This window comes from Talpa europaea (genome assembly GCF_964194135.1).
Source record: "Talpa europaea genome assembly, chromosome: 1".
NCBI lineage: Eukaryota > Metazoa > Chordata > Mammalia > Eulipotyphla > Talpidae > Talpa > Talpa europaea.
The window spans coordinates 107,688,158-107,705,823 of record NC_140073.1 but is presented as its reverse complement, the minus strand read 5'-3'; the positions used below and the strand labels follow the sequence as shown (position 1 = coordinate 107,705,823).

Below are 17,666 nucleotides of genomic sequence, written 5' to 3'. Positions count from 1 at the left end.
AGGCCTAGCACACACAGAGAGCATCCTGACTCTGGTATAGTTGACTTAGTGTGTTTGGGGTTTTGTTTTTTAGAACAATTATTTTTCCTTTAATTGTGGTAACAATAGAAATTGCCCCTGTAGGGCACCTGCCACCAAATCACCCATAATCCACCACCATAGTCCATTGTACTTCTTCTTTCTTTGTTCCTACTTCTCTCCCACATCCTACCCCCTTTTGATGTTTCATCTCTTTAGTCAGTTTTCAAGTGTTAGCTTCTAAGATTCATTCTCTGTTTCTTACTTTGGTTTCTCTATATTCCACATATTAGTGACATTATTTGGTATTTATCTTTCTTCTTCTGACTTATTTCACTTTAGATTATCTCTTCTAGTTTCATTCATGGTGCTGCAAATGGCATGAGTTTATCTTTTTGGATTGCTGAGTAGTATTCCATTGTGTATAGCCAACATTGCTTCTTGTTTGGGGGGGCACTTAGGTTGTTTTGGGGGGCACTTAGGTTGTTTCCATTGTAAATATGCTGCTATGAAAATAGGGGTGCAGGTTTCTTAAAATGAGTGAGTTTTGACTGACTGGACTAATTCCTGGCCTGGTGGCCGTATTCAGTGAATAACGTATCCATTCGCACAGTGCAGATACATCCCAATAATATTGTAGCCTCTTCAGTGAACTAACATTTTCATTATTTTCTTTTTATTGCAGCAAATAATTGTTGTTTCCAAATGCTAAGCATAAAACATTACATAACTAGAATTAACAGATAACAGATCTTGACTCACTACCTTAAGATGTTAGTTTTTTAAAAAAATATATAATTTCACAAGCTATCTTTTTCTGTGTTTATTTGATTATAAATATATACAGCAGCTAAGGAAAATATTAATAATTGTCATTTATCAATATAATATGTCAAATATTTTATAAAAATGATTATTTTTACAATGACCCACAAAGGTAAATAAATATGCCCATTTTACAAATGAAATTGAGACTTGCCCCAGATTTTTTCCCCACATTTTGCTAGTAGTTATTTTTATTATCTTGACCTACATAAGGTTTCATTTGGTTTTGAGCAAGAAAGTATTATTTGATGAGCTTAGCCAGAAAGCAAGTTTTACTGTAAGATGTAGAACCAAGATAGGGATCATTGTTTATTGTAATGAAAGACACTTACCTTTCATGTCTTCATGAAGGACTTTCAAATTCCATTTTTAGTCCCAAGTCAAAAGATAATAAAAATATTGAAAGTATGGTAAATAACTGACTCTTTATTGAGGAATTAGAAGAAAACATTTCCATTCCTAGACCAATCAACTTAAAATAAGTAATCTTTACATCATTTGTGTTTCTACAATGAATTGTCTTATGGCTGTATTTGATCTCATTTATATATTGTCATTGTCACATAGACATTACATTACATTGTCACATAGTCACATTACAAGAGGGACTGTTTCCATTACAGTCTTGCCAGTTTCTATTTTTTCCTCACCATAGGTCAATCACAACACAATATCATGATCCAGAACCCTAAGATGTGACATTGTGCTCATGTTCTCCAGGTGACATTGGATGGCCATGACATTCGTTCTCTTAACATTCAGTGGCTTAGAGCTCAGATTGGGATAGTAGAGCAGGAGCCCGTTCTGTTCTCCACCACCATCGCAGAAAATATTCGCTATGGCAGAGAAGATGCGACCACAGAAGATATAATACGAGCTGCCAAAGCAGCCAATGCCTACAACTTCATCATGGACCTGCCACAGGTACCTCAAGCTTCTCATTCTGCTGTGTGGGGGGCGGAATCCAAGAAGTCATAGAAGGAAAAAATGTCATATAATAATACACATTGTTTTTTCATTTGGAGTCTAAATTTTTAAATTCTTAATATCATGTCAGTTTCATGAATTTTCCTCTTTTTCTGAAACATGTTGTCAATAAATTAAATATATGCTAAGCTGGCTAACTTAAAAAAAAAGTTCCCTTTGGCATAGATACAGTTTCCTTGTTCCATCTATTAGCCATTAGTCTGAAGAGACAATAAATTCATTACGTGGCTGTGACTTGTACTGCACTTTTTGATGTCTATCATTGTCACTGTTCTTCTTTTTCTTGTACATAGGTAGTTAATACTGTGTCCTCATTCTTGTACATTCAAAAATTCCTCATTTATATTCATTTTAAATAATGACAACAAAAATTCTCCATATTGTTATATAGATTTTGTAGCCAATACCCTGCAAAGTCAAAAAAGGGTCATTATTATTATCTGACACATGGAGTGCCTACTGCAGCAAGCACTGTTCTACACATCCACCAACTCATTCAGCCCTCACAACCACCTGTCAGGCACCTATTGTTATTATTCCCACCTACAGATAGAGAAATTGGGTTCTGAGCGGTCAAGATCAAGATTACACAGTAGCAGGAGAGACAAGGCTCACAGTCCTTGTCCAGAGACTGTGCTTTAGAACACTTCTTATTCATTCTTTGAGATGGCCTGTATGAAAAGGAGTGCAGCTGTGAGGATGATATAGTTTAGTGGTTGAAGAGCATGAAACTTTATAAGTCCAAAGTGGGAAGGAAAAGGAAAAACAGGTGTGAAGCTTTAGAATCAGAGTGTCTTTGTATAGATCTAGCTTCTCCACTTGTGAGCTTTGTGAATTTGGGCAAGTTGCTTTAACCCCCTCGCATCCTGACATTTCCTCACCCATCAGGTGAGATGAGTAGCAGTACCTTCCCCATGGGTTGTCTGTGAGGACTAAATGGGTGATATGTGTAAAGAGCTCAGCACACTGATCTAGTAAAAAGCAAGAGTGCGATAGCCCCAACTCATCGTGAATTCCAGCCGAGTGGAGGTAATGATTATGAAGCTAGTTTGATCTTTATTTACCATACAAAGATAGCTTTAGCATTGTTTTGCTCTGTTGTCTAACTAGAGAAAAAGGGACAAGACATTGATATGTGCTTAATTCTCTAAAATGCACTTTCAGGACCTTAATTAACTTTTACTTTAGTGGAAACACAGTTGAGCCAAAGAAACATTTGCACAGCCCGATAGACCTGGAAATGAGGGGATAAATCAATTTCTTTATCTTGCACATAAATATTGATTAAACAATAACCTATTTCAGGAAAGGTTATTTCTTTCAGTGAAAGTTGGACCTGGGCCTCCCCTGGTGGCGCAGGCAGTTGAGCGTCGCACTGCGAAGCTGTCCACAGCCTCTGCAGAGCTGGTTCGATCCTGGTCAGCCAGCGAGGTTCCCATATGGCACGGCAGACCTCTCCTGTCTTGCCTGCTGCTCCCCTCAGCAGTGTATTTCGTCAGTTTGCCTGTTCTGTTCCCCACTCTGTCTGGTGAATCCTCTCACCCTCCAACGCATCTGGCCTGTACCCTGGTTTTTGTATAAATAAATGGATAAATCTTTAAAAAAAAAGAAAAAGAAAGCTGGACCTGTGAAATTCACGCTTAAGGAGAATACTAGGATGGAACTGGTAATGGATCACTGTCAGGAACCATCAGTTTTCTCTTCTTCATTACTGGTGTCATCTTCTTCCTAGAAATTTGACACTCTTGTTGGAGAAGGAGGAGGCCACATGAGTGGTGGCCAGAAACAAAGAATAGCCATTGCAAGAGCACTTGTCCGAAACCCCAAGATCCTACTTTTGGACATGGCCACCTCAGCCTTGGATAATGAGAGCGAAGCCATGGTGCAAGAGGCACTGAGTAAGGTTTGTTGAAAGTTTGAGTTTACAAGTCTGTATGGAAATGCTGGTGCTCTGCTACAGAAGGCAGGAGAGAGAGGGAGCGGGGAGTCAGGGGACATTAGCCACTAGTAACATGGCAAGTGTATCTCATCTAGAAAATATTGACTGCAATAGTCCCCATAGTTGAACAGAAAATCACTTCAGTTATGATTTAATTCCCAAAACTGCACATTATAAAATTTTAGATTTTGTTAAGTCATTTACATGATTTTCAGATTTTTCCTTATTTGTTTTTAGCTGTTGATAAATAACAACTGGTTCAACACAAGATTATGTTTATGGCCTTGAGAAAGTATTCTGGTCTTTTCTAATGTTCTCACAACCTACTTAAGGATTTTCCCAGGAACCAATACTATGACTGACTTGTGGATTCTGAGATGACCTAAAGGTCAATGTCAGGGTTGTCTTACAGTCTCATTTAACAGTATGTTATACATTTTTACAGATTCAGCATGACCACACAATCATTTCAGTTGCTCATCGTCTGTCCACAGTTAGAGCTGCAGACATCATTATTGGTTTTGAACATGGTACAGCAGTGGAAAGAGGCACCCACGAAGAACTGTTGAAAAGGAAAGGAGTTTACTTTACTTTAGTGACTTTGCAAGGTCAAGGAGATTCATCTCCTAATGAAGAGGATGTAAAGGGTGTGTGCCTTTCCTATTATGCTTGTTCGTTGTATTCATATTTAGCATATATGATGTTTAATGGATTTCTATGCATTTCAATGCACAGTTTTACTTGTTCCCCACACCCCTGGGAGGTACTATATAGATGATAAAGAAAATGACAGAAGCTCAGGAGGTCAAATTCCTTGTCAAGTCAGAAAACTAAAACCCAGGTTTTCTGTGGAAGAACTTTCTATTTCAACCCACCCACCTCAGCCCACTCACGCTATTCAAATATGAAAAACTTTCTAGAGGGTCTTGCACACAGTAGGCGCTCTTGTTATTGGCTGAGTGAACTAGTATATAACTTACTAATCAATGACTAGAAAGTTTTATGCTTATTTTCACTAGTGCAGATAGACACTTCAAGCTTTAGTGTTCCCTCCTTTTTTCCAGTATGACCTTTCAGATTTGGTTGTTTATCCCAACCTATGTTGACCATCTATTCCAAACTTTTTCTACCCTATCCCATCATGAACTCCATTGGGTATAACTACTGCATACATTAAATATATGAGATTTATTCTAAAAAGTTTTTTTATAAATTTGGTGAGTCTATCATTATTTTGCCACTTCTGCTGGATTTCCCTTAAGTCTTTAGTACACATGCTATAGGTTATCTCTTTCTGTGACAATAGCATGTAGGCTATGACACAATTCAAAACATTCAATCTTGCCTAGTATTTTGGAATTATATATTCTAGTATTTGGTATTTGTAAGAATTATATAAAACAAAATAATTAAAAAATAAAGCTTAAAAACATTTTTAAACTTTGAAAAAATAGTTTTAAATAGTTTAAATGAAATAGTTTTATTTTGATGTGGTTCTGCATATATATATATATATATATATATATATATATATACACACACACATATATACACTAAGGAATATACTAAGGAATCACTCATGTTGTGTTGGATAGGAAAAGATGAAACTGAAGATGCCATACTTGAGAGCAAACAGACCTTTAACAGAGGGAGCTACCAGGCTAGTTTAAGGTAAGCTCAAGCCATGGGGACATTTTTAAAGCTTTCCGCTATCTTGCTAATCCTGTGTAGTTATGATCACGAGGCAATATCTCAGGTACCTCAAGGAGACCCCTAAGCATAGCCTCAGATCTTGTGTAATGTGAATATGCAAATGAATCCTTGGTTGCCAGATTGACATTTCTGTCTCCAGTTCATTGGGATTGTTTTGTTTAACTTTGGTCTAATTTTATTAAGAGTAGAATCATGATAGTGACGCTATAGACCTAAGATGGGTTTGTTGAACTTAGAGGAGATTTTTAAAAGAGCTGGGTTGAGTTTTTTCCTCCAAAGCTAACTGGGTATGAAGCATTGTCTAACATTGAAGTCAAACTCATGCCTTTAGCTCTACTCTTTAACCTACCAAGCTGCCATTGAATTACAATCTAACTGCTCCCAGCGTGAACCATCCAATGTCAAATCATTCCTTACCAAGATGAAATTAAAAAATGTGTTTTCCAGTGTTGAAAGAGAATTTCATTAAAAATGAACTATTTTTTTTTCCTTTGGCTCAATATCTAGACATTCACTTTCAAAAATTATTTTTGGAGTATGCTATTAGTGAGACTACTAATTTTGGTTTTTGTTGTGGTTTAAGAGTTTCAATAACATAATTCCTTAAAATATTAAGTATTTATATTAACCACACTTATTGTGAACATTTGATAATACAAACAGATATCAAATTATTATTTTGTGCACTTGAAGCTAATACAATGTTACATATCAATTATTATACCTCAATAAAAATATATCTTAAAAGTGTATGTATTAAGAAGAATTTTGTCCAGGGGCATTTGCTTTATTCATGAGAATATTATTCAAGGTTGTTTCTCTCTTAAGTTAAGAGATTATTAATAGGCAGTGGGAAGACAGCATATTTCTCTAAAATTGTCCCTAACTATTTCAATGTTTACTTTGAGACTGTGCTCTTAACAAGGGCTTTGTTTCAGGACTTGCCTATTCAAGAGAGCTAATTGCTTAATGGAAAGTAGTTGAAGAGGCTTAAAATAAGACATAGGGTAGCTACTCCAAGTAGTTTGAACCATGTTCAAAGAATAGTTCACTGCGTTTATGCTTAGGGTTTTTTATTTTTCCTTTTGAGAACAGGTCTATCAGGAAAATTTTAAGAAACACATTGTGCTGAATTTGGAAAATAATAAACAGTAACTTCAAGTTACTCTACTAAGTAAAAACTATTAAAGTGGCCAAAATTATTAAATAAATTTTATAGACAACTGTCATTATGCTTAATCATGATTTCTTGGTTGGAATTAAAAAATTAAATTATAAGGGTCATTAGAATCATAACCTGATGATACCAACTAATTTCTTAAACACAGAGAATGTGTAAGCATTTCTTTTTATCACTAGGTTAAATGTTGTGAAGAGGTGTAGTCTGTGGTCAAGTCAACAAAAAAATTAATGATTTCTTTTCAGATGAATAAAATTCTACCTATTCTTAGTAGTTTATTTACAGTTTATATTAGGACCAGATAACCATTTTTATTATAAACATTTCCTATTCGGCTACTCTCATAAATTACATTTTGTTGACTAGCATGAGAAATTCAGAAATACAGTCTACACACAGAAAGAAGCTTTTAACCTCTTGCAGAGAAAGAATTTTGATGCAAGCCTGTTAAAAATATCTCAATGTGTTTTGTATTATTGACAGATACATATAAATTTACTATATATATATTTGCTAAACACTAAACTAAGTGAGATGTTAATTTGCATCTTATTTTCTTGGATTTTTCCTTTCTCTTGACTAGTTAAATCTCTCTTTCATAATATATTTATGTTCAAGAATAATTTAATGAATAACAGTAATTAATTTTCTGAATAATAATCTTGAGAGAGAGGAAGAACATTTATTCCCTAAATTAGCTGTTATTATTTGTGGTAAAAAGTGATTGACAGCTTCTAGGAGGGAGTGGCCCATGTCATAGGTTCCTGAAAAGTGTTGTGATGGAATTCTCATCCTGGTGTCATGGTGGACCAGAGAAGGAACTGGCAGGTAGCAAGTTATCTGCCTAGCGCCTTACTGCCATGGTCTCATAGGGACAGCCTATGCTAGATAGGTGGACTGATGTGTGTGTTTTGGGAGTGGTGAAGTGGGGGGGGTGGAGAGAGTGAGACAAGAAATGTCATAGTAATCCAAGGAGACAAGGATATACATCTTCCCCTGCTCAGAACTGGGAGGTAGTCAACTGTATTTTGTCATCCTCCCCTTTCCTACATACACCTACCCTGGTTTCCAATACTGTGAGTTGTTTTTTTCAGACCCATGAGCTGAGGTTTCAGCCCTATCACTCACCCTGCTCTCTCTGCACCTGCTTATGCCTCACACCTTCTGGAGAAGATGCCTTGACTGTAGTAACCTATTCTAAACAAATGACTCTATTGCTGTAGAGTATCAGGACAGGTGGGAAGAAACTGGGGTGTCCCAGAGGACAATGTAGTAGCAGGGAGTAGGTGAGGAGTGGTTTCATGCCTTGTCATAATGAGGCTTGGCAAGAGTTTGAATGTGCAAGAACAAGAAGAGAGGACTTGAAATAAATGCAGCCTGTTGAACCTGGGTGACTAAGAAGGTGGCAGTGCCATCAACAGAACATGAGAACAAATTAAAATAATTGCATTGATGAGTTACTGCCTTCTCAAGAAGCCTTAGATGAGCTTATATAACAGGCAGACATGTTGATATTTGTTTTAGTTAATTCTACATGAATGCACTGAAGCAGACTGCACTGAAACAGCCGAGGTGGAAGTCTCCTCATTGCTAACATCTACCTCTCTCTTTATATCATGTCACTTCAGATTAGCTGCTTAGATAATGTAACTTCCCTTCTCTCAAGTCTTTAGCAATGCCTCTATCACTTAAGACGGCACATCACTGAAAACTTAACCCAACCTGGTTTAACCTTTAAAGGGGAAGACTTGTTTTGCGTAACTAAATAGTTCAAGGCTGCTTGGTCTTCAGCAAGGCTGGGGCCTCTAACTGTTCAAAGTAGGGGCAGTTTCTCTCCATTCCTTTCTCAGCACTAGTTTTTTTCAGTTAGCTTCATTTTCTAGGAAGCTTCTTTCCTTGAGGGTCTTAACATAATCACCAGATTTCACACACTTCCAAATTTGATGTTTAGGAGAGTAGACTCTGTCCCAGAAACCCCAGGGAAAAAAACAACCCAAGCCAGTCACTTCCCACATTTGTCCTACACTAAGTATAAGTAAGAAGAACTGTGCCTCTCCATCTCCATCCTTTGGTTCACACTACCCTCTGCATCAGAAATGCTCTTCCTTTAGCCTCAAATGCCCAATCCCATCCTAGCTGCCTCTTCCCTGAAGCCTTTCATGATAACATCTGCCATACATTTCTTTTTCCTTCAAATTTCCCTATATTCTTTACACCAAATTTGGGTATACCTGTTGTTCTTCTAAAAAAATTTAAGCTCTGAGGGAAGTCGGATTGACCAGCTTTGTAACCCCCATGGCACCTGGCATTGGTTTGCATGTTGCCGGTGCCCAGTAAGCCCCTGGGTAATGAACAGATGTGTGAATGAGTGATAAATACAATAGATTTGTTACATTAGTTATATTTGCTATCTTTATATTAGTTATATTTCCTAACTAACTGTATTTTTTAGGGCCATTACATAGCTTGGAGAAAATTTCACTAGGGGCCTTATTTCCTACTACCAGTTCATTTGTATCCAGCTGACATTACACAAAAAGTAAACATCAAGGATAAAGGGAGGGAGGAAGAGAGAGAAATCTACGACCATTTTGGTTGTAGATTTTACCTCTCAAAATGATTGTAGATTTTACCTCCCAAAAGGGAGGTAAACACCATGGAGCATTGCCGTGGTAACAGTGAACAGAACTGTGTGGCTTTGAAATGATTTGAGTCTGAGCTTTTTCTTTTTTTGGAATAGTGGGACAGCTTTGCTTCCCTACTCTTTCTCTCTCTTTGGGAACACTTTGAAGTCAGGGTTTAGCTTGGGGCCTAGAGCAACCAACTTGATTAACTTTACCTGAAAATAGCTCTGCCAAACTTAACTAGGAAACTCCCTTACCTGGTTACCATGTGACCTACCAAACATTTCTGTTTATTTGACATGTGTGATGTAAACTTGGACACCAGTGAATTCTGTCCCAACCTGCTCACAATCTATGGAATCTCATCTTTGTTTGTTTACAGGGCTTCCCTCCGGCAACGCTCCAAGTCTCAACTTTCTTACCTGGCCCATGAACCTCCACTAGCTGGCATAGACCATAACTCTACCTATGAAGAAGACAGAAAGGTCAGGCACCCATCTGTCAGGGAAGTGGGAAAAGTCTTGCCTCAAGACTAGGGTATGCCCTTGAACTCTGAGAATATGAGTTTGCGTCGGGTTTGCCGGCTGAGTGAGTGATTATGACAAGTACAGTTGTTGAGGGCAGATCAAGAGAGAACTTGAAGTGGAGGCAGTAACAATTCAATCACTGGCTTAGCTGCCTTCCTCCATCCTCTGTGGCTTGCAACTCAAATGGCATGGGTATGACACCAGGTTTATATTTAACTGAATTGAATTATTTAATTAAATTGACTTTGCAAGCAAAAGAAATTATTTGAAGTTCCTTGTTGTTATCTGTTCCTGACATTCAGCCTCCTCCTACAGGCTAAATTACTGTGTTTTTGAAAGATCGTGCTAATTAATATTTTTGTACTCAATATAATATAGATCTTTTTAGTATGCTTTAGTAGAAAAGGTAAAAAAAATTCAATGTAAATCTCTAACCACCTAAAATCCTTCTTAAATTATGTAATAAATTTAACAAACTATTGAACAAATAGGTTTGGCAACCAAACCCTGATTAATAATGACAGCAAGGAAAAATGATTGGGTTCTGGATATTGTGTTTGCCTTCAAAAAGAACATTGCTAGCACTGACATGGTGATCACTAAAGAGATCAGAATAGGGAAATGTTGAAACAATTTTTACTCCTTATGAAGAAAATCTAGAATTCAGAAGTCTGAATGGATTGCCATTTACTCCTGGGTTCTAATTAAGAAAAATCTTACAGGAAAGGCATGTAGTGTTCTCTTGCTGTTGACATCACTTACTACATTTTAAACATCATTTTGCCTTGTTTTGATACACTCGCCTGCCTTAGAGCTCTCAGCAGTTATTAGTTTTGAGAGCTTTGATATTTATGAAGGACATAGCTTGAAATTTTCACATCCTTGCTTTTTTTAATTAGAAGTTTTTTTTCTCAAAGATCCAACATATTTGTTGCAATGATGAAATAAGCATGACCAACTATTCTCCAGATGAGGGGGGCTCCGGGCTCACCCTTTCCAACTCACAGCACTGTCTCCAGCAACTCAAAACTATCCCTCACAAAATAACAGGTTACTGCCTCTGCAGACCTTTGAGGGCGCTGGTGACCAACCAAGCCATGTTTTTTTTTTAATAATGGATTTCTTTTTAAAGATTTATTTATTCATGCATACAAGAGCTGGGGTATAGCCCAGATATGCGGGAGGGTGAGAGGATTCACCAGAGACAGAGCGGGGAACAGAACAGGCAGACTGACTGAAATACACAGCTGAGGGGAGTGGCAGGCAAGACAGGAGAGGTTCGCCATGCCATGAGCATGTGCATATCCTGTGGGCTGGCTGGGATTGAACCCATGCTGCAGAGGCTGCGGACAGGTTCACAGCGCTATGCTCAACCACCTGTGCTACCAGGGGAGGCCCCCCAAACCATGGTTTTTCAATCTGTGAATGCCAAAGAGCCCGCTGCAATTAAAAAAAAAAAGGATAAGCAAAATGTCAATGTGTACACATTCACATAATTAATGGGACCCTCTGTCCCCTCAAGGGCAAGGACTTTCCTGAGGAAGAAGAAATTGAACCTGCCCCAGTGCGGAGGATTCTGAAGCTCAATGTTCCGGAATGGCCCTATATGCTGGTAGGGTCTGTGGGTGCAGCCATCAATGGGACAGTCACACCCCTCTATGCCTTTTTATTCAGCGAGATTCTTGGGGTAAGCAGAGAGCTGCCTTGGTTTTATTCTCCTCATACCTTTTGTTTATCTCTCAGTGGATATTGTCATTTTTGATGAGTTGGCTGTTTTAACATATCTAACTCACTTTGATAACTCTTTTTCCACATCTCTGAAAGATTAAAAGTGCCTCTAATCTCCATCACACAGAAGGCAAGAAGGCAAAGCTAAGCACTTTCATTTGAGCTGCAGGACGTGTATACAGGCATCATGTCTGTAAAAAAAAACCCATACTGTGGCTGCAAATGCAGTATTAGTGGAGGGTAATTTACCTCAATGCAAACCAAATCAGAACACAAAGTAGGGCTTTGAAATATACCAAAAGATTGCAGGGTCGTTTTGATCTTGCTGAACAGATGATAAAGTTTGGCTTATAGCAGGTGGTAGTGCCTGTTGTGCAATTTTCTGTTCTGCTGACTGCACCATTGAAATGGGGAACTGGAAAGGAAACAGGAAGAGGTAAAGAGATGTAAAAGTAAGGAAAATTCCAAGGAATTTGGTATTTTCCATTTGAACTTAATTGCTATAAAAATAATAAAGCTTTAGTACTACCTAAGCACTTTACATATAATAGTTCACTAAACTTTCCTAATAACCACCTAAGGTGGATATTCTTATTGTTCTGTTTTGCAAAGGAGGACAGCAAGACATAAGGAACTTGGCATAACAGACAGTGGGTCTGGAATTCAAAGCCAAATAGTGTGGCTGTAGAGCCAGATTCCAATACAAGCTTATTACTGCAAGATTTGTTACCTAAATCTTCTCTTCACAGTCAAAATTTCCACACACAGAACACAAGTCCTATGAGATCAACAAGGAGGAAAACTAGAATATAGAAAACTTTATTCACCTGCTCCAGGTGACACAGGCATTGGGTGGTAACGCCCAAGAAGTTTTTGTTGAAGACTTACCTTCAAAAAGGATTTCCCAGCACACCACACTGTCAGAGTTAGCAAGGGGTAAATTGGTGGTGGAAATTCTATGGGGACTATGCCAGATGTAAAAATATATATAAATAAATTATTTTAAACAAGAGTTCGAAGTTCTAGTTTTCCTGTCTACTTCCTCTTTCAGCCTCACTGAGAGGTCTTGACTAGAAAAACTGTCCTCAGAGACATGAATTGTCTAACTCATGTACAGAAAGACCTGGAGAGGAAGCAAATTCCAGTGGACTGAGTAGGGAGGCCGAGCCACGACGCTGCAGTTTCACACTGCCCCCTTGTGGTTAGTGGAGAAATGATGCTAATTTCAGGGAGAGAGGAAACTGGAAACAATGGGACCTTCCAGGCTGGTAGAATTAATTTCTGGTTATATGAAGAATTTTATGCTGAAAATATTTTAAATAATCAATTTATATTCCTCAATGTGTAGAAAGTACAGTACCCCAAATACAATTGAAATTCTCTTTCATTCACTTTAATAGATTTTGGTTGATGATTTCCCTCAATCCTGTGCTGGGGATTTGGGAATGAAGTCAGTCACGACCCTTTCCCTAAAGGGGTTTCCAGTCTCTGAGGAAGACAGAAACGAAACAGAAAAATCCAGTCATCTTGAGAAAATGTTTATTGATCTCTTACTGTTTGTCAAACATTGTTCCTGGTCTTGAGAAAGAATGGGGGACAAGAAAATCAGAAGGGCCCACCCCCAGCTGTCATAAACCTGACATTTGAATAGGGGGGGGCTCTGGAAGTGCATGTACTGAGCAATGGTGTAGAGATAGAAGGCAAAGGGGAGAGGGTTGATTCTACAAAGAAAAACATACACCTCAGGATTTTACTTTTGAAGGAAAGCCAGATGTTTGCCCATCATCTCTTTCTCTCTTCTAAAAGCAGCGGAGAGGGTAGCTGAACCTTGTGAGTGAGCAGCTGTGGAAGGAGTCTTGGATTCTCCTTCTGGAAACTGTTTTTCTGAAACTGGCTCTATCAGTTACTTATCTGCTACTGTATGCTTTGAGACCACATTCTGATACTTCTCCGCACCTTTGTTTCCTCAACAACCTCAGTCTCAGATGGGTAGAAACATGTTTTCTCTCCTAAGCCAATTGCAGTCAGTGCTATGATAGCTCGTTGCTTTTTTAATGATGTTATTATTTGCTAAGTATATAACCTGGAGAGCTAATAACAGTCAAGGTATCTTTGTGTGAAAATAATCTTTATTTTATCTATTATGTGAGAAAGACAGAGGTCATAACAATACTTTTGAGTTTTGTCTCAGATAACAGTCTCAGAGCCTGAATTTCCTCCCTTCCTTCCGTATCTTTTTTCTTTCTACTTTCCCTCCCTCCCTTTTTTTCTTTGCCTTATTATATGAAAGATTTGAGGCATTTCATCATATTTTTCATTTATATTAAAGAAAAGACCACATAAATGCCTCTATCAGCCCAAGAAATAATATAAACTGTAAATCATGACCATTGGTTTTTATTCACCAGGCTTTCTTCCATGCTGGAAATTAAAGTACATCTATTCAGAGTTAACACTGGTTACATTATTAGTATATTCAAAGTGACAGTGTTTTTAGGCCAATGCCAAAGATAATTTTCTTTTAAACATATTTAAATTTATTTCTTTTGCTATTGTTTGTAATAATAAAGTGCCTTTCTTGCTTACTATCTTGCCAAGACTTTTTCACTCCCTGATAAAGAAGAACAGAGGTCACAGATCAATGTCGTGTGCCTGCTCTTTGTAGCTCTGGGCTGCATATCCCTTTGTACTCAATTTCTGCAGGTAAGGAATTTTATTTTCAGCCAGTGATTTAGCTGCTTCCCTCCTTATCATGATAAAAGATCACTAAAGAGTCTTTTACATTGCAGGGATATGCTTTTGCTAAATCTGGAGAACTCCTCACAAAAAGGCTACGTAAATATGGTTTCAGAGCAATATTAGGGCAAGACATTGGGTGGTTTGATGACTCCAGAAATAGCCCTGGAGCACTGACAACAAGGCTTGCTACAGATGCTTCCCAAGTTCAAGGGGTAAGTGATGGAGAGAGACCTCAGCTATGTTAACTGGGCTGGACAATCCTTCTTTTGAGCGAATGATCACCTGTGTGCTTTCTATAGAGTAGGAACTCTTGGGGTTGGGATAGCCCAGAGATACCTTTCCCCATTTCTAATGCTAGCAAAGAGCAGCAACAGCATTGTCTCCTAGGCAGCGCCCAGAAACAGTATTACTACAACAGTTGATTCTGTCTGGGTTAGGAGTGCCTCTGGATCTGACAACTGAGAAGAAATTCCTCAAGAGTTATTCCTCAGATTTGCAGACCTGGACTCTCAGATCCCACAAAAAGTAATAGAGGGTGAGAACAAAGATCATATGGAAAAAGCCTCGTTACACAGATGTCCAGAGTGCAGCTAGTCTTAGGGAAAGAATAGCTGTTCTAAGCAGCTTTATAAGAGCCCAGTTGGGTAGCTGAGGAAAAGAAATAAATGACTGCTATCAAAAATCTGGAAACATTCAAAGAGCTGTCTTTCTGCCTAAAGGAGGTGAAGCCGTGGTTTCTGAATCCCAGAATTGGCAGCCTCATCCAGGGGATTCTACACAATCATAAAATGAGGATACACCTTTATAAAGCCAGGAATTAGGATTAAAATGACCAGGTCAAATTTGCCTCCCAACACCACTACTTTGAATGAGAAAGAAAGCAAAGTAGCAGTAAAGACACTGGTTTGTTTGTAAGACTCTTGAAAGAAAAATATTGAGTGATGAGAAACAAAAAGCTATAGAGGAAAAAACTGAAATTTCCTCCTGTGTTTTTCTCATGTGTCTTCTACTTTCACACAGAACACTTCACTTCTGTTGCTTAGGATCCCTGAATGTGTGTTTTATTTCCATGGCAAACCATTTTCTGAGATACCAGCTGGTTGTCCTACAATTCAACTCAATTCTGGGACTATTTTCCAGAAGATGACATCAGATTCTACCATTAGGGGTTCAGTCCCACAAGACTGCCCCCCCCCCACTCAAGAGGCTAATCACAAGTCCAGAATTCACCTGTGTTCCTGCCCAGTCAGCTGTACATTAAAGATTACCATGAACTATGTCTTAGATTCACGGAATTCAGGAATGGTTAGAGCAGCTCACAAAATTCAAGAAAACAGTTCTTTTACATTGGCCAGTTCATTATAAAAGAATATGATAAAGGTTATGATAAACAGTTCCCTTACATTGGTTCATTATAAAAGGATATGATAAAGGACACAGGGGAACATTCAGATGGAAGAGATGAGTAAGGCTAGGGATGTAGAAAGAGACAGAGCTTTTGTGCCTTCTCTGGACATGCCAGACACCAAGTGCCGACCAGTCTGGGAGCTTGCTGAGTCTCATCCTGTTGGGATTGTTTCAGAGTCTTCATCAACCAGACTTGATGGATCATGAATTCCATTTGCAGCATTTCCCCCTTTTCAAGTGAATAGGGGTTGGCCTGAGAAGTCTAAGCTTCTAATCACGACCTGGTCTTTCCAGTGACCAGCCCTCTGGAAACTCACCCAGAGTTGCCTCATTAGAACAAAAGACTCCCATCACCAGGATTTACAAGGGTTGCAGGAGCCCTGCGTGAGGAATCACATGTGTCCTTTATTATTGCAGAATCCTTCTAGATTTTTTTTCTTTGTTAATATGTTTCCTGCAGACTTTGCGTCACACTTTATATATTATATTATAATCTCTTTCTCCTTTAAGCCATTTTATATGTGCATATTTTGGTCATGTATTCTTCTACAATTGATTTCTTTTTATTTTTTATTTTTTTTTATTTTTTTTATAAATTTTATTGTTATATTCCCCATACAATTGCAGCCCCCCATTCTGACCCCAATCCCTCCCCTCCCGCCCCCGCCCCCCTAAAAGTGTCTCTGGTTCATAGTTTTTTGTTGATTTTGATTTTCACTTTCTTATAGTTATTCATTTTCCTGGTCCCTTATTTAAGTTTTCTAGATTCCTGCTATGAGTGAGACCATCCGGTATTTTTCTTTTTCTTTTTGGCTTATTTCACTGAGCATGATCCCTTCCAGCGCCATCCATGTTGCAGCAAATTGCAAAAAAAGAAGGGAATGGAGGCATCACACTCCCAGACTTCAAACTATACTACAAAGCCATAATCATCAAAACTGCATGGTATTGGAACAAGAACAGACATACAGACCAATGGAATCGAATAGAAAATCCAGAAATAAACCCACAGATTTATGGTCAACTAATCTTTGACAAAGGAGCAAAGACTATGCATTGGAGCAAGGAAAGTTTGTTCAATAAATGGTGCTGGGAAAACTGGGTCGCTACATGCAAAAGAATGAAGCTTGACCACTACCTCACACCATACACAAAAATCAACTCAAAATGGATTAAAGAACTAGACATAAGACCTGAAACCATAAAATATATAGAAGGAAATATAGGCGAAACACTACGTGATCTGCACATCAAAGACATCTTTACAGACACATCACCCAAAGCAGTGATAGTGAAGGCAAAGATAAACAGCTGGGACTACATCAAATTAAAGAGCTTCTGCACAGCAAAAGAGACAATAACAAAAACAAAGAGAAACCCCACCAACTGGGAGAACATTTTTGCACCCAACACTAATGATAAAGGACTGATCACAAAAATCTGCAAAGAGCTGATGAGACTCAACAACAACAAAGAAAATAATCCAGTCAAAAAATGGGCAGAAGAGCTAAAAAGAAACTTCTCTGAAGAGGAAATGCAAATGGCCAACAGGCATATGAAAAAATGTTCTACAATTGATTTCTAAAGACTGTATAATATATTATTGTAATGAACGTAAAGAACTCCCTATTTAGACTTTTTCCTGATTTTTTTCCCTTACAAGGAATTCACATCATTTGGCATATCTTTGATTCCTTTCTTAATTCTGAAAATGTAATCACTGGATCAACGTTATAGTACTTTTGAAAGATCCTAATGAGCATTGTCTTGCTGCTTAAAGAAAGTGTGTGCCAATTTCGCACTCATCATCTGAATATTCTAGTGTCTAACTCACCTAATTATTAGGATAAATAAATAAACAAGCCATAATCTTATTTATTTTTGTGTCCTTCCCAGTGCAGGGGACTTTTTAAGGTTATTCACAATCACTAGAATTCAAATAATAGCATCTAACCATCTTAAAACATTTTTATGTATCC

The 17,666-nt window shown here is 38.0% G+C and overlaps 1 protein-coding gene across 1 annotated transcript in view; it reads left to right on the top strand.

Moving 5' to 3' along the window:
* Nucleotides 1-17,666, top strand: part of ABCB11 (ATP binding cassette subfamily B member 11) — a gene marked incomplete at both ends in the record, with an annotated part of 58,282 nt that overhangs the window by 27,295 nt on the left and 13,321 nt on the right. The window contains 8 exons of the mRNA XM_084235284.1: nucleotides 1,564-1,767; nucleotides 3,563-3,733; nucleotides 4,215-4,416; nucleotides 5,371-5,440; nucleotides 9,669-9,771; nucleotides 11,336-11,500; nucleotides 14,140-14,244; nucleotides 14,331-14,492. Coding sequence (XP_084091410.1) covers nucleotides 1,564-1,767; nucleotides 3,563-3,733; nucleotides 4,215-4,416; nucleotides 5,371-5,440; nucleotides 9,669-9,771; nucleotides 11,336-11,500; nucleotides 14,140-14,244; nucleotides 14,331-14,492 — 1,182 coding nt within the window. The remainder of the gene's footprint in view (nucleotides 1-1,563; nucleotides 1,768-3,562; nucleotides 3,734-4,214; nucleotides 4,417-5,370; nucleotides 5,441-9,668; nucleotides 9,772-11,335; nucleotides 11,501-14,139; nucleotides 14,245-14,330; nucleotides 14,493-17,666) is intronic.